At 48.5% G+C, this 22,614-nt stretch overlaps 1 protein-coding gene across 1 annotated transcript in view; it reads left to right on the top strand.

Moving 5' to 3' along the window:
* The window catches only part of VAV2 (vav guanine nucleotide exchange factor 2), a 150,689-nt gene that overhangs the window by 13,308 nt on the left and 114,767 nt on the right, over positions 1-22,614 (top strand). The window contains 1 exon segment of the mRNA XM_050907813.1: positions 20,925-21,041. Coding sequence (XP_050763770.1) covers positions 20,925-21,041 — 117 coding nt within the window.

The raw sequence follows: 22,614 nt of genomic DNA, 5'->3' as shown, positions 1-22,614 counted from the left end.
CCTCTGTGCAAGGCTCTGGTTTGGCTCACACCTCTCTGCCTGCTGAGCTTATTGGTGAGGACCAGCTTAACGCACACCACTAAACCAGGGAGGGAGAGATGTGAGCCTGGGTGGACCCACAAAGCAGGAGAGGAGCTCACCTGGCTGGAGGCCAAGCAGATGTGCGTTAGCCCTGCTCTTCCCTCCCTGCCTCTGTGCTGCTCGCAGCTACTTGAAATGCAGGGGGGTATTTTGTGAAACCGCAGCTCTGTCGTGGCTGGTGCAGATGCGGAGACAAAGAGGAGCGGCGGCGGATGCTCGGGGTGAAGTGGGGAGGGGGTCCCTGGCGAGACCAGCGGGTACGTGGTACCCAAACTGGCTGCGACGCCTCAGCCCGTCCTGCCGAGCATCTGGGGGTTGTCTTTTTGTTGTAACTTGGCTCTCACTGGGGTCATCAGGAGATGCAGGTCTGCGTTGGTACTGCTGGGGCATGTTCACCTGCGCTGGTTCCTCTCCATCCCTCATCAGTCCTGGGGATCAGGATCCTGCTCACCCGCTGTCTCTCCCGGGCGGGTGTCTGACCTGCGAATTACCAGCAGGTATCAGCAGTGTTGTTAAGTATTTCTATGACTTTTCTGCCCTGGTGTTTTTCTGGAAGACCCAGCTCCTGGAGTCCTGTGATGTGAGAATTTAATTTTTCCTTAAGGGAAGACAGACAAACAGGCGTGGAAGCTGTTGCTTTCATTACTTTGGGGAAATGCATAAGAACACGATTGAAGTGCTCTCTGAAGCCTCATAGACTTGAAAGCGAATTTAAAATACCCAAGTTTTAAAATTTATAAAGCAGAGTGATTACTGACGAACGAGTAGGTGATATTCTGAATTCCCCTCCTTGTAAAATAATAAAAAAAATCAACCCATGTTCAGCTTTGGGCTCCACCAACAAAAGCTGACTGAGTCAATAGTATTATCTTTTACATGCATGGAGAAAAATGATCTTAAGCAGGGTTAAACATCTGGTTTAACTGGGTGTAAATAAAAGGAGCGAGAGTAAAACTTCGAGAGGTGTAAAGCAGCCTCATAATTTCATGGGAGCAGAGAGGAACTTGCCAAAGACGAGGCCGTGTATTTGCATGGATGTAAAACCTCCTGAGCCACAGCACAGGGAAGGACTTCTCCTCTGTAGCCACCAAGTTTTGCACGTTCTCGTTCTGGGGACAAGAAGAAAAGCCGTGTTTCACTGAGCACCGCTCTCGTGCAGACATGGAAGGAGGAACTGCTCAAATCCCCTGTCTGAGTGGTTTTTTTTCTGTGATTTGGAGGTTTTTTGAGAGACGGCTCTCCTAATAACAGTGTCATGGTGTGAAGATCCTGTATAATAAAGACGAGGCATCAGGTAGTGTTATCGCTCCATAGAAACCCGTTATTCACCTGAGCAGGGCTGTTATTAGTCTGATTCTGGTAGCGCAGGAGCAGGAGGAGCTCCCTCTGACAGAGCACAGGAGGAAACCAGAGACAAAAAGGGGTATTTAAGTTGTCTCTGTGCTCAAGGTAACTTAATAACTGCTTGGTTTTGTCTTTGTCACGTTAGCAGCCAGGCTTTGTCATGTATTTGAGTGCTGAAGAATAAATGCAGAACTTCTCCTCCCTCCACCCACTTAGCGTTTTACTCAAAAAATTGGAAAAAATGCCTTTTGGCGATGGTTGGCCATCCCGCCCCGCAGCCCCGTATGGTGCAGGGGCGAGAGCGGCGAAACGCTTTCTGGCTCATTTCTTTCTTTGGGCTTTATCGTTTTCAGTGTCCGTTGGGCTGGAGAGAGATTTCAGTTTCTCAACTTCCCACCCCGTTCTCCTTGGCTCTCGGACATCCTTGTGGCTGCGCTCTGGGAGATCGCAGGGTAACGAGGACTGACGGGGCTGGAGCCGATGTGCAGCCTGGGGTTCATGTTGCTGCTGCGGCTCCGAGCTCTCTCCCTGGGTGTTTTGGCATTGTTATTCGTGCTGTTCTTTGGGAAAAACTTTTGCAGAACTTTTTCTGTGGGTGACTTACAAAAAAAAAAAAAAAAAAAAAAAAAAACCCACACAAAAATGAGGTGTCGCTAATACAATTCTGTGGGTTTAAGGCAACCATTAAAAAAAGAGATGGCACGCAGTTAGTGCTGCGGGATTGTGTGCGCGCTGTGGGCTGCTCCCAGAGCCTGGTTCTGTAGGAATCTCCTTTAGCAGTGGACATGAGTGCTCAATTCCCGCGCCGCGCTCCCCCCCCCCCCCCCCCCCCCCCCCCCCCCCCCCCCGAGACAGTTAGATGTTGTTATTTGCATTACTTTTATTAACTCATGGATGCCCAGGTCCAAGCTCCAATTGGTACCAGGCTCTTTGCAACCAGAGGCCCTAATCCTGGGCTACAGGTTATCCAGATAATTTGGGAATACAGAGCACTGAAATCTCATTATAGCTGAGAAGAACCATGGGGGAGAGTGGCTCGCTGCCCCTCCGCCTTTCTGGTGTTTGGGGGGAGGTCGATGGGCTATGATTTTGCAATCAAGTATTTGTTTTCTTCAAAAAGGACCATATTACTTGGTTTTATAGTTATCCCTGCAGCCAAAGCCGTGCTTTTTGTGCACGGCTGCATGAAGGGAAGGGAACAGCAGCATGTGCTCCTCCTCACATCCTCCTCCTCCTGGTTCTGCTGATCTCCAGGGGCTGATGGGCCTGGGCTTGGGTGGTGCTGGATCCCTCCGCACTCCAGCGTGGTGTGATGCTTTGCTTCCCTCTGCCATAGACCGTTGCCCAAGGACAAGACAGGACACGTGTCTGACTTGCATCTGGTCTGCCCTAGGAAGTCTTGCTGGTGTTCTAAGGTTGACTGGGGGGAGGTTGTGACACTTTTGTGTGAGGAAGAAACAGCCTCAGGCTTAGGACATGCATCTTCTTCCAGCTAGAGAAAGCCTGGAGAGCTGTGTGGCATCCCCACTGCTGCGTCTGCTCCACAGCATCCCTTGGCTGGATGGTGCCCCTTCTTCAGGCTTGCCAGCTGAGCTGGCTGAGTGGTTGCTCCCTAACCTCATAGCATAAAGGAGGCGGCCGCTGGAGAGGAGGTTCTGGCTGCTAGAAGAGAGCTGAGCTGGTTTTCTCAGCCCTCCAAAGGGTTTATGAGCAGATTTGGGGCTGGTTTGGTTCGTGGGGCACACTGACCTGGAGTAGGACCTTAGAGCTTCTCATGGAGAAAATGGTCTCGTTGAAGAATGAAGTGGTGCAAGGTAAAACCAGTAATTTACAGACGCTGTGTGACTGTCCGTCCTGCTCAGTTTCTGGGGATGCTAACCAAAGAAAGCACCGCTGTTTTCCTGGCAGCTTGTGTTGTCCATGGCTAAACGTGAGCGGTGCCGTTCTCAGCTCTCACATCACGGTATCTGCATCATGTGGGCTGTGGGCGATGGGGAAGGAGGATGTGATCCCAGCGATTGTGTAACCATGAAGTCCTTCTCTACAGATACAGATGTGTGGTTGACCAGACTCTGTGGCTGAGTACGAAGCAGCTGAGAGCTCATTCCCTGTGGTGAGGAGGAGAGACAAAAGTTCAAAAGTTGAGTGTCTGAGTTAGACTAGAAGCTTGATACCAAGGAAGAGTTGAGATGGCTGGAAACCGAAACTAGAGCTGCAATTTCTTTTCAGATCGTGGGCGGATTTGCATCACTTATTTGATATTCCTTGGTTTATTCAAGGCAATATGAAGAAAGTTTCTTAGGATTGAAGGAGTTTGTATTTGGGAGTGGAGGAGGACTAAAACCTCAATTAAATCTCTTTGATCCCTTCTGCCTAGCTGGGGAATAATGCATCAGAAGCGTGCGTACATCCCTGGGTGCGCAAGGCCAGGCACGCAAAGGGGGTCAGCTGTACGTAGGATCTCGGTCTGTGCTCCTTAGCTGGTAGCACACAAATTGTTTGACTTGGTGATTTGGGGTCTGAGCATGTGAACGTCTGGGGAGAGCCACCATGGGCTGACTTGGGGTGGTCTACCTGTGCATTTGAGTCAAGTTACAAAACCGAAGGTGGAAAGGCTTTGTTCCCTGGAAGGCTCCGTTAGTCATCTGACAGCAAGGGAGGCTGTGCAATGCCTTGGCTTTCTTACCCTCTTCTGGGATGTGAGCCCCTCGCCAGATGTCCGTCAGACAGATGTCAGTCACTCCTTCAGTCCTGGCGAGGGAATGCTGTTTGTGGTGGAGCGTGGTCCAGAAAAAGTCTCGGTCTGCTTCTTGAATGCAACCAAAAGTGATGGGTCATGATGACTTTACACGAAATGTTATTTATGCTCCCCTCCCCAAGAGGCACTCGGCAGCTGGAAAGCCTTTCCTCTGTGGAGCTTGAGGAAGCACTGTTTTGAATAAGAGCTTTTTGCATTGGAAGCTACACCTTAGAGAAAGATGTTTTATTTCCCTTGGTGTTTATGGCCCTGTAAAATACTATGTAGCCTTCATTTTTTTTTTTCTTTGTGTAGTCTCCATTGCGTTATGCAGAGGAGCAATTTATTCCTAACAGCTCAGCCTAATATGTGCCATAGCCATTTTCACAGGAGCCAGACCTGTCTTAATGTTTGCTGTATGACTTTCAAACTATCGTGCTGGCTTCTAAACAAATGTTTTTAATAACTTTGAGCTGCACAGAACTGAGTATACATTAGTCTGACAAAAATTTGTGTGCTTGTTCTTGAACCTTAATTCTGTGCTTAAAAATTCTGCTTATGTTTTACACTGTGTATGTGTTGTTGGAGGCAGTTGCTAAGAGAAGGATTAATTTAAAGCAGAAGAAAGATCATTTTTCTTCAGTTACATATGCAGCTGAAGTAGTAAAAATTAACTTAAATTGGGTGGCACTTAGGAAAATAGGACAGGTTGCTGCCAGAAAAAGGGGAAATGAAGAGTCTGCGTTTAACTGCATGTTGACGCTGTCTTAACCATGTCAATAAAGTAACTTTAATTTATGGGTCAGCAAGCTTTTTTAGGGCCACTGCCTATTTAGATGTATCGATCCTCTCCCATTAGAAGCTCCGAATACTGTCCTTTCATGTCCAGATAATTTTCAACCCACTGAAGTGGAGTGGGTGGCTTTGGAAGGAGATGGAGTTGAACAGCTGAGGCGAGGAAGGAATCGGATGCCGCTTCCAGTTCCCCTCCTAACCTCTCCTGCTGAAATACAGCATTAATGGTCCAGCCCAACACGTCCCTGGGGCCTTATCTCCGTGCTCAAGTTGTACCAAATTAATTAGACCAGCACAGCAAAAGCAATGCAGCCTTCCCTAACACTCCCTGCTCTGCAAATGCAATTACGCTGTTATACAGAGTTTATTTTAGATTTTCCAATTAGGAGAGTAAGCTTTGCTCGTATACGCTGTCTGGTGTAACTGTTCATGTCTGGCTGGTAAGTTCTGTTTCCAGGGGAAATGCTTGTCCTAGGAAAATACCTGTGTTTGACTACACCCAAGTCAACGCAGGGATGGAGAGAGGAAAAGCCAGCTCCCAGAGATAACTGGCTTGTCTCGGTGTCTCAGTGAGAAATTCCGGTTTGGTTTTCTTGCTTAAGTGAGTGTAAATCAGGGATAACTGCAGGAGCGTTGGTGTTTGTGTTTACACATACACACTAAACTTTCTATTAAATAGTTTAACAGAGCATCATTTAAAAAAAAAAAAAACAACAAACCACAAAACAACAACATAAATGGTGTTCTTCCATATTTTTGGTAGACTAAAATATATCCCTGCTAGTGCATGTTCAGCCCCCGTTAGTCTGGCTCAGAAAGGAGGACTTGCCTTAAAAAATGCTAAGCGAAAGCGGGAACCTATTCAGTCAAAACATACAGGAGATTTTGGGAAGATTTCTAAAACCCTCTCTAGCCTTTGGGTGCACCCCTGTTGTGTTACTGTGATAGATAAGCAAGTGTTATGAGCTGCAAAGAATGTGATGTAGGTATTAGAGGGTCCTGTTGATCTTGTTATACTCCCCAAGTATTAATTTATATAAATATCCAGAGCCTTATTTCCCGTAATCTCTGGGATCTGTTCTCGGTGGGGGTTCTTATGAGCTGGGGATCTGACCTTTTTAAGCAGCTTTACAAATTAAGTAGCCAGGAGATTAATTTTCTGTAGGCAGTTTTCATCATGCAAAAGAGGGACTGTGCGGGATTGCTGTAGGGGCTGTGCTATGGCAGTACAGTTTGCCTCTTGAGCTTGGGAAGGAGGGACAAATGTTCCAGATAAGGTAAAATAGTCACATCCTCAGGGAGAGATGTAAAATAAACTGGGTCAGAAATGAAGCTCCCCTTTGTTTAATTCAGCTTAAGCCTCTCCCTGAAGTGAAGGTCACGGATGGGGATGCACCCAAATCCAGAAAGGTTTGGAGCCGGTGCCGTGACTGCCGAAGTTTGATGCTTGAAACTTCAGGCACTGCTCACTGCAGAACGATGTCTTTAATTCATTGTGGCAACAAATCTTTTTACACTTTGGGAAACTTTACAGTACATCGTTAATTTTGGCTGGAGTCTCTCATTAAATTCTACTTTGCAAAAATAACTTGAAATGGAAAGTGAATTTTTTCTTTTGTAGCATGTTTTCTTCCCATGGTGTGAATTGGGCTAATGGACAAGCTGTAAAACTGAAAATAAAAGATGGCTTTCGTGGCACTTGCCTTCTCCCTCCTTTCTTTCTCCCAGGAAAAAGTCCAAATTCTGCTTTCCCGAAGCATGCATGCACTGTCGTTCGTTTTGCTGGGCATCCACCTGGAAATCCCAAACTGAGCCTGCCTGGTGCTCAGATAGACACTGAAACTAGGAAAAAAATCTGCTCTGTGTAATCTGTTGCAGGAGAGGGAGATGACTGCAGAAGAAAGGCAGCTCTGGACGGTGAGCAAGGGGATTTTCTTGTTTTGTTCTTAACATGAATCTGGTTAAGGAAGAGCCAATATCCCCTGCGACGGTTTGATTCTCCAGGAAATGGCCTGTTCGGGAGGGAGGCTGCGGGTCTGGTTTTAATAACTCCTCCTCTGCTGGAGGAGAGGCTCTCCCGGAGCTCCGCGGGTGAATCACTCCGGGAAGCACCCGGATCACTTGGCATCGCCTCGCTGCGTGCAGGGAGCGGCTCTTGGCAGGCGCTGGCGGGGCTGGAGCATCAGCCCCGTGCGGCTTCTGTACGATGCCGAGCGTGCTCCAGGCGCGTGGGGCAGATGTGCTGGGGTGTCCCCAGCTGGGCAGTGGGACGGCGGCTGGCATCTCCCATACCGATTTTTATCCACGTGTCCCAGGATCTCATAACTAATAGGTCCTGCTCGTTGCATGGGTCAAAATATGGATTAGAAGGGCTGTGGGTTCCATGTGTGCTAATGCATTTAAGGGACCTGGCTCCTGCTGCAGGGCGTTTAAATTGGATGCATAGATACTTTGCAGCTTGTCCTTCTGTGCTGTGTCCACTGAATGTGTTGAGGGTTTTTGCCTCTTTTTAATTTTTTTTTTTTCAAAAAAGGCAAAAATCTCAGTTTTATCAATTGACTGGAATCTTATCTCGCTTTAGGGTAGATCAGAGCAGTTTGGTTTCAAACCTTCCACTCTTTCAATGAAAAGGGGAAAATAATACAGACGTGGTTGAGTGTCCAAGACTGTTGGGACAGTGGTTCATGAAGTATTCGAGTATCTGCCAGGCAGGGTTGAGGCAGGGTGGATAGAATAGCTGCCATGTACTGTTTCCCAGTGATACCGTGACAACCAACATCACAGTAATGCCAGTGGCCTCCCCATCCTTCTCCTGATAGAAGTTCATTCTGATTTTTCTCATGCAGACATTAAATATGATGGTTAACCTTCAGATTTCCTGTCTCAGCCTCCCAAGCTTTGTGATACTTACAGTTACTATTCAGTTAATTAATTTCCTTGCAATGTTGAAAGGGAGAGGAACTGATACCCTGAATGCAAATCACAAAAGGCAGTACGAGTGCTTTAGGGAGTAAGAAAAATATATGTTAATGTCTCTGTTCGTGGATGGGTTTTCCTTTCCTGATACACAGGAATGGATTCAGAGCCAATAAGAGAATACCAAGTAGGATTTTGGGACCTACTCTGAAGCCTATTGAAGTCTGTGGAAGACTCATGGGGGGCTTCTCCTGATGCCTGGGAAGTTCTGAGTACCCAGTTGTGGGTTTAGTGTTTGAAACTGTTTGACGTTTTCTGTTACTGGGGAGGAAAAAAAGTTATAGTGCAGGGGGGTTCATCCCAGCTAGTCACTCTCCACCCCCACTTCCCTCTTACATTTTAAAATGAGTGATTTGTTAGCTATTTTCTCCTGGGCATGGCCGATAGACAGGCGATATGGGATAGCAGGGGCTCTGCCAGCCAGCACAGTCCCTCGGTGCGGAAGGGAGGTGGTGTGTCACATCCATGGCTCCAGTCTCGTCTGTCTGCCCCCTTGTTTCTTTATAGAAAGGAATCAGGTTGGACAAGCAAGGCTTGCTGTTGCTAAATCCATGTTGACTGTTCCTGATTTACCACCTTGTCCTTGGGAAAGGGATCCCAAGAGGGGCACGCTCTGGAACGGAGGTGAGGCTCATCAGCCTGTAGTTCCCTGGGTCTCCCTTCTTGTTCTTAAAGGTGGGTCGAATATGTGGTAGGCTGTACAGTTAATGAATATCTTAATCAAAAGCATGCAGGCAGTTGCAGTGCGCATGAAGCTGGAGGTGTCTTTTTTGATCTCGTCTCATTTTGGTGATGACAGAGGCTTTGTATAATCCAAGCCACTCGGGCTGGGATCAGTCTGACGTGTGCTAATGCTACCAAAGTTCCCGCTCCTTGTTGAGGGATGTCCTGCCTCTCGTCTCGTGGGCATATGGAAATTAATCTTTACAGGGAACGTGCATACGGAGCCCTGGCTCTGGTTTGGCTGCCCGGCAGGCACAGATGCTCAGCAGAGAGTTCCAGGGGCTGGTGTGTGTCTGCACGTGTGTCTGTCTAGCCTTGGTCCCTGGATCCGACACACAAGCAGTAAAGCAGTTAAGCTATAAAACCTTTTATTTTTCCTTCCATTAACATTTTTTTTTTAATAACCTGTTTACCCAGAGCAGTTTTCTGTGCATTGCACACGTGTTAGAATCATTCTTGGTAGGCTGTCGCCTTGCAGACAGTGGTACTCCCTACTCCTGCTTTTGCCGCTCTGTTTCAGCTTCATTTTCTGCAGAAGAAATTTGGAGCTAGAAAACTTGATGAGCCTCAATTAAACCATGGGTAAAAACAAAAGCACCTCCTGTTCTCCAGCTCACACTGTCTGTTCACATCCTTTGGTTCTTCCCATGCTGAAATGCAACAAAACATTTATTATTTAAAACTGAGGAGAGGAAGAAGCCCTGAGCGACTCCCGGGGCCTCAGGGCTGCCTGTCCATTCTCTGTCCCCAAGGACAAATAGCCTCCACACGCTGGCTGGCAGAGGCACCCCAGGCCCCTTCTCTCGGCTCTGGCAGCATCTAGTTCAGCTCCTGCTGCTGCCGGTAACGGTAGATGCGATGCTTGCCTCTTCCCGATTCCCCAGGAGGCTTGAAAGAGCTGGTCTGCAGTGGGTTGCTCCCTCTGGCTTGCAAGCAAGGTCTGGCTTGTAGGTCCTGTAATATGTGTGAGTTTTCCTTTGAAATTCCTTTTGCATAAGAGGGTTTGTGGTGCAGGTCTGTCTTTCCTACCTCTTTCCAACTGCCTGCTCTTCCCACATCCCCACGCTGGGAGCTTGTGCATGGAGGAGCGATGCACGGGATGGCCAGCCCAGGAGCACTCTCCACGACCCCGTTTCTGTTGCTTTTGGGGGTGAAGAAGGCGCTGAGCTGCTCTGAGACTGCCCCGTCTCTGCAGCAAGGAGCTGATGTCGGTGCAGAGCCCCAGCGTGCTGCCATGAGGCAGAGGAGCATCAAGAGACCTATTAAAAGCACATTGCGGGCTTAATCTTGCAAAATGCAGCTTGATTTCTTATGCAGGTCTGCATCAGTTATCCGTAATGTGAAAAGTAGTGTTCTGGTTTTAATTACTTCTTTAGGAAGAAGCTGGGAGATATCTTTCAGCATCATTACCTGGTGCCATTAAGCAGAGTTTTCTGAGTGTTTGTTGTCTGCTTCTAATAATGCCATCCTGGTCCCCAGTGTGACATTTAGGAACCGTTTTTCACTGAACCCATTGTCAGCCCCTGGCCTGATTTTTAGCAAGGCTTTGTGAGTAGATAGCAACTTGGGCAGCAATCCAGGAAGGTGTAACACAGCCCAAGTGTAATGGTGTCAGGGTGTGTGTCAGCAGCCGTCACCGTGAGCAGGCTATCTCCATCTTTTGGGATGCACAACTCTTCTGCCAGCACCAGCTACAGCTTCGGGTCCTTTAGTGCTGATCTGGAAGCTGAACTATCATCTACAGATCTTGTCTGGAGCACAAGACTGCGCAAATCTCAAAAAGACAGAAGTTTGCAATTGTTCTAGGCCATTATTTCCTCCATCACCAATTTAAAAGGTAAAAGCTGCAACAAATGCAGCGTTATAAATATTTTTTATGGCTGAGTTTCTGCTTTTCAGTGGTGCTTTCCCTCTGCGTGCTGTGCTGCTTTGGCTTGGTGGGATGAACGTATCGGGAGGTTCGTTTGTTCAGCGCTTCTGCTTCCTGGCAGGTAACCTGGCACTTCTTGCAGTGAGGAAAATAACACATTTAGTTGTAATTTCTGAGGCTTTGTGAAAGTGAAGTGAGTCTAACTGGAAGGGGGTCACCCAAAATCATGACTATATGCAGAAAAATTGCATATACCCGTGATGGATGAATAACGCAATGGCATCCATACAAGCTCTTGCCAGAAAAGTCTTTTGGATGTTGGAAGATTGCATGCCATTGATCTGATGGCAGAACTTCTGAAAGAAGATTTCTTGGGATGTTTTAAAAAAGAAAAGTGTACGGTGTCTGCAGTGAGACTGGTGTGTGCCCTGAAATGAGGATGTGCCTCTGTCTAACGGTGGCAGCCTGTGGCACAATCAGCTCAGGGATGGCCTGGAGATATCAATGGGTATTTAAAACTGGGCTCCTATGAGACTCCTATTAAATTGATATAAAGGTCTTTAATTCAACATACATGTTTGATTATTATTTAATAATAGTCTGTTTTGACAGTTTTGCCTAAATGATATTGGAGTTAGCTATTGCAAGCACCTACCTCAGATCCCACCCCATGGTTCACCTCTGCCTCCAAAGTCTCAGAGCTTGTCTCTTCAGCATTTATATAGGGCAGCTTGGTTTTAAAGAGACAAAAATAAGTTCTGTGAATTTCTTGAACTAGCCCAGGCTTGCAGGCTACCACCTGCAGCTTCTTCTCTCGGGTCTGGCCCGAATACTTGACGTGACAAGGCTTGATTTCCTGACTTGGCTGCTATTTACTCATCTCGGAGATGTACTGTAGCTGTTCTCATCGCTGTCCTGTCAAAAGTTCATCGTGGTCCGATTCCCTGCGCCAGCCTGAAGGGCAGGAGAACAATGACTGCTTGGAAAGTTCTCTGTAAGCGTATCATTACAGTGTAACGCTATATACGGTTACGCAGTTACTCATTTTCTTTAACAGCAGCTGAATTCTGTGTTATAATTTGATTGTCATGGTTCAGGTCAAGTCCTGTCTTAAAACTTTGGGTTGGCCAAAATGTTTTGAATTTTCCTTGCTGAAAACTCAGTGCGTGGGAAGGTATCTCATTTCTTGATCAGCTATAATTGTAATGTCTTTTTTACATATCCCATCTTTTTTCTATGGTCATATTTTATGAGTGATGAAGTGTGAGCCCCAGTGAGGCAAACATGAGTTTAGGACTTCACGTCAATAGTAAAAGCCAAGACGTCTCTTCCCCCCGGCCCCTTCTTAACTGAGCTCCCCTGACGGAGCTGCATGTCTTCCAGCGAGAGCAGAAAAAGGCTGGATTTAATGAGCGTGGAAGGGGACTCTCCATTAAGGGTGCCAAACGTGGGCAGATTGAGCAATCCTTCCAAGCTCTCCAGCTCCCAAGCTTTATGTAGTCTCAGATCTTGTTGCTGACTAAAGCCAAGCCTGGATTTGGCAGTCTGCTGGTAAGTATACTGTGGAGACAGCCCCGATCTGGGATGCAGGAGTCAGAGGCTCTAACCCTGGATTGTGTGGGAAACTTGAAAAGAAACCCTGTTGTTGTATTTGCCTGTGATACTGATGAGCCTCAAAAGGTCCAGCTGGGTTTCTCCTCTAAAGCATGGTGGTGATACCTGGTGGTCTTTCCACACTTAGTCATAGCTCGGGCTGCAAACAGCCTCTGCTCCCTGTCCCGTCGTCCCCCATCCCGGCAGCCAGCCCCACGCGGCTCAGTGCAGGCCAGGACCTGCAGAGAAAACTGCTGCTCTGCATTTGTTTTTTTTAAATCTTCATGCATATGGTTATGGAGAGGGTGTCTGGAAGAGCAGGCGCGTGGTCTGGCTCTGTCTGCCAGGATATTATGGTTTGGTCTCGTCCAAGGGATGTAGAGATGTAACATGGGTCTCTCCCGGGCATTGCCACAGTGCTGCAAAGGATGCAGCACACTGCTACTGTCTGGGCAGATCATTGGAGCAGGAGAGCATCCGAGGAGGGATTTTCACATCACCAGATGCTGCCTGGGGATAACACAAGGGCATCTTTCAGCTCAGGGTTGTCCAGGGTCATTAGGGATGTGCTGGTGTCCCACTTGCCCTTCCTTCATGTAGTCTGGGAGTCCGTATTCTCCATCCAGCTCCCGAAATGCATCGCTGTTGGGGTGGGTAGCAAAGGAAGAGGGGGTATTGCTTCTCATGCGTTTATTTTGTAACGGCAAGAAGACTCATGGCTCAAAGCAGTGTTGCCCTTCATATAGGGAAACCTGAAATTCCCTCTCTTAGAGGAGGAGTTGGTGAAGACTGGGGCCTTCAGAGAGGATTGCACCCACCTGATTTTGCAAGAAGCTCTTGTTATTCCTGGGAATGGCTCTGCAGATCACTTAGACATCTAAAAGATAAATCTCTGAAGTACAATCAGCTGCCTGATGCAGAGAATTTGATTAGGGTTTTCTAAAACCTCAGTGGCAAGGTTTTTAGTTACACAAACCTCAAACCTGTGGTTGGGGTTTGGACCAGTGCTGAACCTGTTGGACCCACTTGATTTGGGTGGTTGAGCAAAAGCTCTGGGCTGACAGACCTTAGGTGTGTGAGCAGAGGATTTCAGACCCCGTAAGCATCTCTGATAAAACACTCGCAGGCATTGCGGTTAAAAGCCCTTACCTTAACGATTCCTGCTTTCTCAGCAGAGCCCTACGTTTGCAGACCTCGGAGGGCTCCACAAAGGAGGGAAGTACTGTCATCGGCTGCAGCTCCGCCGTTTTCTTTGGGAAGTTGCAGCTTCCTTCCGCTCATTTAAAGCCCCTGCGTGCCGCTGGGTGACCCTCCGACGGCGGGACGGACGCCGAGTGGCCGTGCTCTGCCGAGCCAAGCGCTCCCGGCGGGGCCGCCCGTCCACGCAATGTGGGGTCTGCTGGCTCGTTGCACGGGCTTTAACAAACCTCTCCTGCCATGCCGCCGGGGAGGGCTCAGCCCATGTTTTTAAGCTTCGGGGAGGTCATCGCTGCTGTTGGGAGTTTGCCTCGGAGGACGCAAGCATCTGGGCTGTCCTGTGATTTCTTTTCCCTCCTCCAGACTGGGGGATGTTACTCGATCCTTGTCCCCTCCTCCAGCCCCGCGTTATCATCTTGGACTCATCAGCTGCCTGATGGGGGTTTTATCCACACTTCTGGACTTTTTTTTTTTTTCTTTTTCCTTTTCCATTTCTTTCTCTGAAGGAGCATATGTAATGGAGGAAACGAGCCTGGCAGTCCTCAGAGGCAGTTTGGGGTCAGCAAAACTTTCCTAGGATAAAATAGGACAAGCTCCCGCAGTGCTGGGCTTGGCCCATGCAGCGCTGCTTGGCAGGGTGACAGCAGCCCCGGGGGGGGACACAATGCTGCTGCCCTCGCACGGGCTCCTCCTGCAACCAGAGAAAGCACAGATGCAGTTGTATCCTATACATCTTCAGTATATAGTTCAGTATGTCACTGAACATTTCTTCTGCATCTCTGACTAATTGGATTTAATCATTTGACCCTGTGCTCTGTCTCTCACTCTTCCCACGTCCTCTTAACGTCTGCCACCTCGGAGGTGTTTGCCTCCGGTCCTTGCCTTGTGTCAGTAGTTCATGTCTTGTGTGAAATCCAGGAGCTCTGGTTAATGTTTGTGCCCGCTCTGACTTGAGCACTGCTGAGAGCCATTCCTCTGCCTCTGGGGCTGAGGCTTGGGACTTCAGTGTATTTAATAGGTTTTTCCAGACCCTCCCCTTGTGGTTTTTTTTTAATTGTTTTTACAATTTTATGTATATTCTGGCTTCCAGTTCATGAGCTTAGAATTGTTATCTGAGATACCTCTTCCCTTTGAGAGCCCATACATCGTGATGGGAAGTTCCTGTAAGGTAACTGGGAGCTCTGTATCTGCTTGACCCATGTGAGAGCGATGATGAGCAAAGGTGCGAGGACGAGCAGGGACCAGAGCGGGGCTCGGCAGCCTGTCCCGGCGTGCTGCGGTGCTGGGCTTGCTGCAGGACAGCCTCCCAGCAGGGCTGCCTGGCTCCGTGTTGTGCTTCTGCTGGGCAAGGTAGAAGCTCCTGGTGAGCTTGTGCGGGAGATTTGCAGCCCCTCTGAGCTCTGGCTGATGCTTCTTGCTGGGAAGGACCTTTGCTTGCTGCAGATTTGCTTTTCTCTGGTCCTCCCAGTGACAAGCTATGGGTGTTTGCTAAAATAAATGGTTGCTCTCCCTCAGGTACTCTCCTAGGGCTAATCCTTGCTTGTGGGTGAATGTGAGGAGAAGGAGAAGCTGTGGGGAGGTCAGCGCTCATCAGCGTTTTGGACTCATTAATCAGTCTCACTAAGTGGAATTTGTCCAGCCCGTGAGTGCTCTGCAATAGGAACGTCTTTGAAATGGGGGGAAATAATAGCGCTAAATTGTTTGAGAAATAATTTCATTCTCCACTTCTCAATAGATAAATCTGCTGTCCAACAACCTGAAATTTAATCTGTCCATCTAAAGTAATTGATGAGCTGCGACTTGAATCCAAATGTGAATGGGAAGGGAAATTTTCTGCAGAGATGTTTTGTATCGTTTCCGCGGCTGCTCCTTTCCACCAGAGACAATGGGGCGAAGCATGAGAAAGAACAAAGCCATGGAAGATTTGGTGCTGCTGGTGGAGGGTGATACAAGCTCCACTTGTGCTTTTGATTCTTATTAGTGCTTCCGAAACTCTCCCAGTAACACCTTGATGTGGAGGTGAGCTAGATCGGGCAGAGCCATTTGGAGAGATTAGATAAAGGTCGTGATTTGCGCAGTTTTAAATGCAGAGTTATGTTGACTGCAGCCCCGCAGTTCCTGCTGGGTACTTGGATGCTCTTGGACTTGCTCTCCACTCTTGACTTTGGAGCAAGCAAAGGGAGTTTCAGTGCCCCTTTGCAATGTCAGAGTAGCGCAGGGGAACTTGACATGACTCGGAGGTGCATCCTTTGGCTTTCCTGAGAGGTTTGCGCCACAGGATACCCATTTCCCCATTGATCGTTGCAAATGATGTGTTTTCTCAATGAGAGACCCTCCCTTCCCTGTTTGCAAAGGCTGTGATAAGCAGATGGTCTCAGCTCCCTGTCGGGGACTTGCTTTTCGCCTGGTGCTTTTGAGCCGTGCCGGCAGCAAGATAAGAGGAAATCTGACATCACGGTCAGGAAGCGCTAAAGAAAGTTACTTTCGTCATTCGTCAATGGGTTATCTCAAACGGCAAAGCTGCAGCATTCCTTGCATGCTGCAGGACCCATTTCAAGCCCACGGCTTTGGCCGGGGTTCAGCGCGTGGCTGTGTGCCCAGCCACCCAGTGCTATTGTGTGCGGCCCCGCTCCTCCCCAGAGCACTAACCCCAGCCGCCGGCAGTCGCTGCCTCTCCAAAAGGCCCTTTCCGAAAAGCTGTGAGCTGTTGCATGGTCCGGCCCTGCCAGACAAAATAATCTACCCCATTTCTTTCCTTTTCCTACATTTTATCACTTTATTAAATGTCTCTTGGATACTCCCAAGCCTTGCACCTCCCTCCCTTGTGCCATCCCAAATGTGGGGACCAGGGCCTGCTCCGATGTTCACATGAACGTCCTCCAGATGCCACCTCGGGCAGTTTGGTTGTTGAGCAAACGCTGCTGTATTCACCAGCTTTTTGTCTGCCTCTTTGCCATCTCCCTTTAGCAAATCAGCTCTGGTGGGAGGCAGGAACGCACACGGCTTTCCAGCCTGTGATCATCTCTGCCGAGGCTGGGGGACTGTTTCCAACCTAACCCTAACGTGCTGGAGTATTTGGATCTTTTCTGACAGATTTGCATCAGAAATGGCTGCTGTCTAGTCGGCGCAGGTGCCGCAGGCACCCAGTCATACGGGGATCGCGGGGAGGGGTGGTGGTAACTAAAACTGGGGGTGTGAGGAGCAGCGAGGTGCTGAGCTGCCGTGCACCCTCCCGCCCCCAGAGCTGTAGTTTCCGACTGCAGAAACATCCGACCTGCCCTTCCTGCCCGGGGGTGCGGGAGCAGAGCTTTGGGGTGGCTGGGCATGTCCCCGCTAAGCTCCCAGTGGCCCTGTGCAAAGTGGAGTTGCCCAAGTAGCTGGGGTTATCCCAAGTACCATACTGTCCCTTTCTCCATCTCCGCTGGAGGCTTTGCCAATGTATTTGTAAGTTTGCAGGGCAAGTTTCCGAGTTGCATTGAAAACTTGGCAGCAATACCCTTTCTGTGCGCAGTGATCATCCAAGGAGTCTCTAAACTTACTGAATTCAATAAAACAAATAATATCATGAAAACTCCCTTTAAAAAGGAACATCCCAGAAGCTACTGAGGAGTTTCCAGCGTGTCCCAGGTGTTGGGGGCTGCTCGCCGTGCTGCATGCATGAGGGTGGCTGTGGCCCTGCCTTGGCCAGGGCACAGGCAGAGCTGCTGAAATTGCAGCCGCCCTGCTTTGCAAAGCAGGTTTCTGCTGGGCTGGGGCAGGACGGGCGGTGGCTGAGAGCAGTTTATTCACCTTACAGCGTTGCAGAGTGTTTAAAAATAAGCAAAGCTGTTCTGAAACTTGGTGAGTGCAGGTGGCGGGGCCCTTCTGCCGTGCCGGCGGCAGGAGCTGGGCTGTTGCCGCTGCCTCTCTGTCGTGATGGCTCCTTGAAACCCTCAGAGGATCAGGTCAGAGCTGACCACAGACTTTTCTCATCTATTGGCAGGCTTCAAGGTATTTTGTTTTACCGGATGAGTTTCTTGCTCCCTGTGGTACAGTGCCATCCCTACCCCCGTTGCCTCTTCGCTCTGGCTTTAATAGCTTCCCTCTCCAAAGTGCCTTGGATGTGCTTTGCAGTGCCCGGGGAGCTCTGCCCACGCCAAGGACTTGTGCCGTGGCTGCTTTCAGAGCCCAGTTGGTGGTGTGGTGGGAGATGCTGGTATCTGTGGAAGATGCCGTGGTCTCTGGGGTCTATTTCCAGAACTGAGCATCCTGGTTGCTGATGGTGTCTGTCCCCAGAAGCGATGGCTGGTGGGTACCAAGGTTCTTTTGGGTGCAGAGGAGGGCGATGGCAGGACTCAGGATGTGCAGCGCTTGGGCTCCTGCTAGCCCTCGCACCAAAGGAGACCACAGGACCCTGCTTCAGCGCTGGTCTCACTTGAAGCATATAAATGACACCATTGATTTTGAGCCTGGCAGGTGGTGAATGAGCCCCACGGAGAACATTGATTTCTCTCTCTCTCTTTCTCCTGTGGAGTGTTTACTTGTCCAAAGGTGTGATTGACTGGTAAATAAAATGACCTCGTGCACGGCTCATATTCAATTGTAGCTAATTTTAACATATGGCCATTGAGTAACACTATTAAGCCGACAATTCATGATCTTCCATCAACAGCAAACCAACCTCAAAACGCCTGTGTGAGCAAAAGCGCAAGAAGATATTTTGCAGATTGGTGAGAGAGAAATAGCGCAGGAGCAAATTGTGCCCCTAACACCCACACGTGGGTTGTACCCACCCTGACTTCTTGTGCATGAAGAGTGGGGCTAAAACCTACCTGCAGTTGTGATCCCAAGTGGTGGCTTTTCTTGTGGGCAACGTGTTGGCCTCACTCTGCTGCCAGCTCCTTGCTGGTGGAGCGGGACCGTGGTGCTGCTGCCTTGGTTTCTTGTGTTTTACATCAGGCCTTTTCAGCAACTCTTTAAATAGATTATCGGCGTCTTCCTTGATGCTTGTCATCTGCCTGCACTCAGTGATGGGCTGGCTGCATGGTGGCAGTGGCTGGTGGCTTTTTGCAGACATCACCTGGAGCTGCGGGAAAGGCAGGGGCACTGCTGCGGGCGCCTTGTCCTCATTTAGCAGCTGGTGACGAGATGGCTTCCAGATTTGAATCGGATGAGCAAAGACAGTTGGATGCAGCTGATGTTGAACAGCGTGGTTGGTCCTGTCCTTTCTCACCAGGGCCAAGCTGAGATGGGGGTAGCTCAGCATGATCTAAACCCATGGCGGAACCGGGGCTCACTCCCTGTTAGAAATGCTGTCAGGACGAGGCATTCATTTGCTTGGATGTGTGATCTCGCTGCGATCCTTCAGAAACAAGGTACCGTGAACTTTGAGCTTTTCAGGAATTTGAACCACAAATGCATTGTGCAGAGGGTCCAGGTTTTCACACCCGTTGCGTGGCTTTTGCTTGGCTGAACATCGGCGCCGTGAAAGTCCCATCTTTCCTGAGCACTTCAGCCTTTGTTGCTGCCCCAGCCTTGGGACGAGCGGGAGGTGGGGAGCGAATGCCGCAGAAAGGCAGGGCAGTTCTGCGGAAGAAGCTTGCCTCTTGCTGTGTGTAATTATGGCTATAACCTGTGTCATTAACTTTCAAAACTGGAGGCTTAAAAGGATTTAAAATAAACACATGCTAGAAATTTGAAATCAATGAAACTGTAGTGCAACAGAACATACACCCCTGCTGCAAGCAGCCGGTTTGCCCAGACTGTAAATTCTTGCAGAGGCCCAGAAGATAAAGTTCTGAAATAACCCGTATCGGTGAGAGAGATTGTAAAGCAATTCCAACAAAACCTCTCAGTCTAGACGGATTATATTTACTGCAGTGTTTATGTGAGATAGAGGAATGCCCTAGAAAAACAGAATTGTTTTCAATTTCTGCCTCTGGCACTTGCTTGTCTGTTGAGAAGGCTCTGATGTGATGGGAATGTCCTGTGCTGGGGGAGCTCTGCTGTCGCACCGTGGCTGGAATAGGGGAGAAGGGTAGAAGGTTATTTTTTTTCTTTGTGTAGGTGAATCAGCCTGTTAATGATGTGGTCTTGCTAATCCATCGCCACAAACCTCACGTATAATCCCAAATGCAGTGATAACGACAAGCTGCATCGCGGTCATGTCTATGGAGATATGATAGCCCCAAAGACTCTGCTTTGATTCTTTAAATAAAAAGAAAATTAAACTGTTTTGTTTTGAACTCTCGGTGAAGTTTGCAAGCAGTGTTTTTTGCATGGCGTTGGTTTGATGACAACTTGGGGAGCAGAGATAGTGCCATGTGACAAAACCGCGCTGACCAAACCCACCCAAAGGCAGCTTGCATCTTGCGCCTGTTTATCACGTGGGGATGATTCACCCCTTAATGGATTGATTTCCTTATAATTCTAACATGTTTGTTATATATTTGTGAGGAATCTGCTGGAAAAAAAGGAAGGGTTGTTTAAAAATACAGCAATAAATTGAAGGTGTTTTGTGAAACAGCATGAGGATGCAGAAAGAAGTGAAATTAATTGGCTTGCTCAGCAGAGTCAGTCCATCCTGATGAAGGACATAGGTGATGCAGCCGCAAAAATGAAGCAGATTTTTATTCTTCTCATCTTAGCCACTGTGCTGCCAGGCATCCCTGTTGGAGTGAGACCGTCTGGAGTCCCCAGACTTCAAAATCCCCGACGCTCGCAAACAAACGACCAATTACTGCTATAGTCAAAGACAGGATTTTCTTGAAAGAGAAACATAACGTTGCTCTGCCGGTTGAGCTATCTGAATAAGCGAGGGTGGTCCCTAGAGGGGTGAGATTTCTGCCTCTTCAAATGGGCTAAGATTAAAGATGAGCAAAGCTTTGTGGAAACAGTCCCAGGGATTGCCCTGATCTTGGGAATGGGATGAGAGCTGGGTCAGGAGCAGCTCCCGTGGCTGAGCCTCAGGACTGGCAGCTGCCTGCTGGAAACGGGCTCTGTGTGGCTGGCTGATGTTTCATGGGTCTGTTAGCGTTCATGATGCCTGCCGTATCTGGGAGGTGCGAGGGTAAGGGAGCAAATGTCACTTGAATAAGTTGTCAATTATTTCAGACCCCAAAGCAGAAAAAACGTAATTTTCACTGTCCCAATCTTTTGTTTGGGATACGTGTATGCATGCATGTGTACGGATGTACAGCGATACATACAATAAGAGCTGTAACATGTGTCCCTTCTGTAGGGAACCAAATGGGATCATGCTGGAAATGGTTAAAAGTTCAACACTGGGCTTCTGTAGAACATCAGCTGTAATTTATATTTGGCTTCGACCTTGAAAGGGAAATGTCCTGGCTTGAGTTTTCCAGCCCTTCTGCAATGTTACCTTATGTGAAACTTGTTTTTCAAAAGGGCGTTTGTTTCTGCTGCGCAGCTGAGAACACAGGAGTCCTCACAGGGCACCAGGAGTCTGACATCTTCAGTAACAACAAATAAACTAATGCGTGGCTTTTCAGTGCAAGTTTCTAAGTCCCTGTTAACTTGTCTCGCAAGTGAATTTAACTCAGTAAATCTCAGTTAAAATTTGTGCCTGTCTTGCTCACTTTTTCCCTCCCTTTTTTTTGTTTCCCCCAGTTTCTCTGTTTGAAGAATATCCGAACCTTCCTAAAAGTATGTCACGACAAATTTGGGTTAAGAAACAGCGATCTGTTTGATCCCTTTGACCTCTTCGATGTACGGGATTTTGGAAAGGTAAGAGTTACTCCTGAGCTCCTGGGAAGTGATGGTTCTGGCACTGCTGGCACCGGGGTGGTTCTCCAGAGTTGTGCTGCAGATTTTGGATGAAAACATGAAGGTTTTGTGGCTTTCTGAGCAGCTTCTGCCCCCTTAACCCATGCATTGGGCACCTGTTCCCCTGTGCTTGTGGTAGCCTGCGTATCTAGGGGTTGATTCTGCTGTGTCCTTAGTGAAGGGAGATCAAGCCTTCAAGCTTTCTGCTTTAGGTTACAGAGCCTCTAGGATCAGTCTCTAAAGTATGTGAAAAATGTCATTTTTGGGGGGAATCAAAATTTCTGTGTGTTCGTAAGAGCTGTTGGAAGAGGCTGTAGCCCTGGGGACTGGGTGCTGCACTGGGGTCGGGACATTGGGTCCTCTTCCCGGCTCCAGCTGCCTCACTGGGTGACTGGGGCAAAACCACACCATCTCCTTGCCCGTGAGCTCCCCGTAGGGACAGTGTGTTCAAACCAGTGTTAAGCATCATCCCTGCTCTGCATAAACCAGCCTGGGCTTGAACCCTGCCACCCCAGCAGCACAATTCCCTACAGCAGTGTTACAGATCATTACAAGCCTGGAGCCAGGTTTGTACCAACCGTGTGGCAAGGACCCTTCGTCCACAAGCGCCTCTGGTTTTGCCCCGGTGTGGGTGCAGACCTCGCGCAGGGTGCAGATCTCGAGCAGTCCTTCCCCAGCAGCAGCTCTGTGCATGGCTGCGAGCAAAACAGCTTTACTGAAATCGCCATCAGTTTTGTAATATGGCCAGTGAGTGTCCATGGGGGTCAGGAGGTTTCATGCCAGGGTGAAATGAGAGTCCCCTGAGTTTCTCAAAAATATGTTTGGAGTTTTTTTTCCTCCCAGCCGTTCCTAGGTGCTGGATGTATTTGTACCGTATGTCACCTAGATGGGAGAGGAGGGAGCGTGTTTTTGTGGTTTTGCTGTAATTGATGGGTGGCACCAAACACTGAAGGAGACCCGGCTGTGAGGGAGGAGAATCCTGCCTGATTTTGACAAGTGGCTGTTGTTCTGATACCCTGGCTTTTGACGTGAACAGCATCAGGGCTGTGCTGTTACTCTGATGGATACTGGGCTCAGGGAAGCTATTACACAGGACAATTGCTATATTCTTCAGTGGAAAAGGTGTTAAAAGATTTATTAAAGCTCTCTATTGTTTTACCTATTTCGAGCTACCAGGCATAAGCTGCTGGAAGGCATCTTCTCTTCTGATTATCCAAAGAGTAGATTTTCACTGCTGATGGGGATATATTATTTGATATTTATTGCCTAATTTATTTCTGGACCATTATCTGGAATGTGCAATTGCAGGGGCTTGTTTTATGAATTTTTTGATTTATGAAGTACAAGAAAGCTTTTGTTGTTCGGGGAGTATGAATGCACAGAAGGAACCTTTTGGGCTGGGGAAAGAACCGCTGCTAATTAAAATGCTGCTTTATCGTCACATTGTCTCTTGCTTTGTGCTGTTTCAAATTGCCTAAGATGCCTGTTAATAGAGCCTGGCGTTAAACACTGCTGGAACATGTCAGCTGAACAC

Source organism: Gymnogyps californianus, chromosome 18 (genome assembly GCF_018139145.2).
Source record: "Gymnogyps californianus isolate 813 chromosome 18, ASM1813914v2, whole genome shotgun sequence".
Lineage (NCBI taxonomy): Eukaryota > Metazoa > Chordata > Aves > Accipitriformes > Cathartidae > Gymnogyps > Gymnogyps californianus.
Note: the sequence above shows the minus strand (reverse complement) of the source record. Positions and strands in the feature narration are given on the sequence as shown.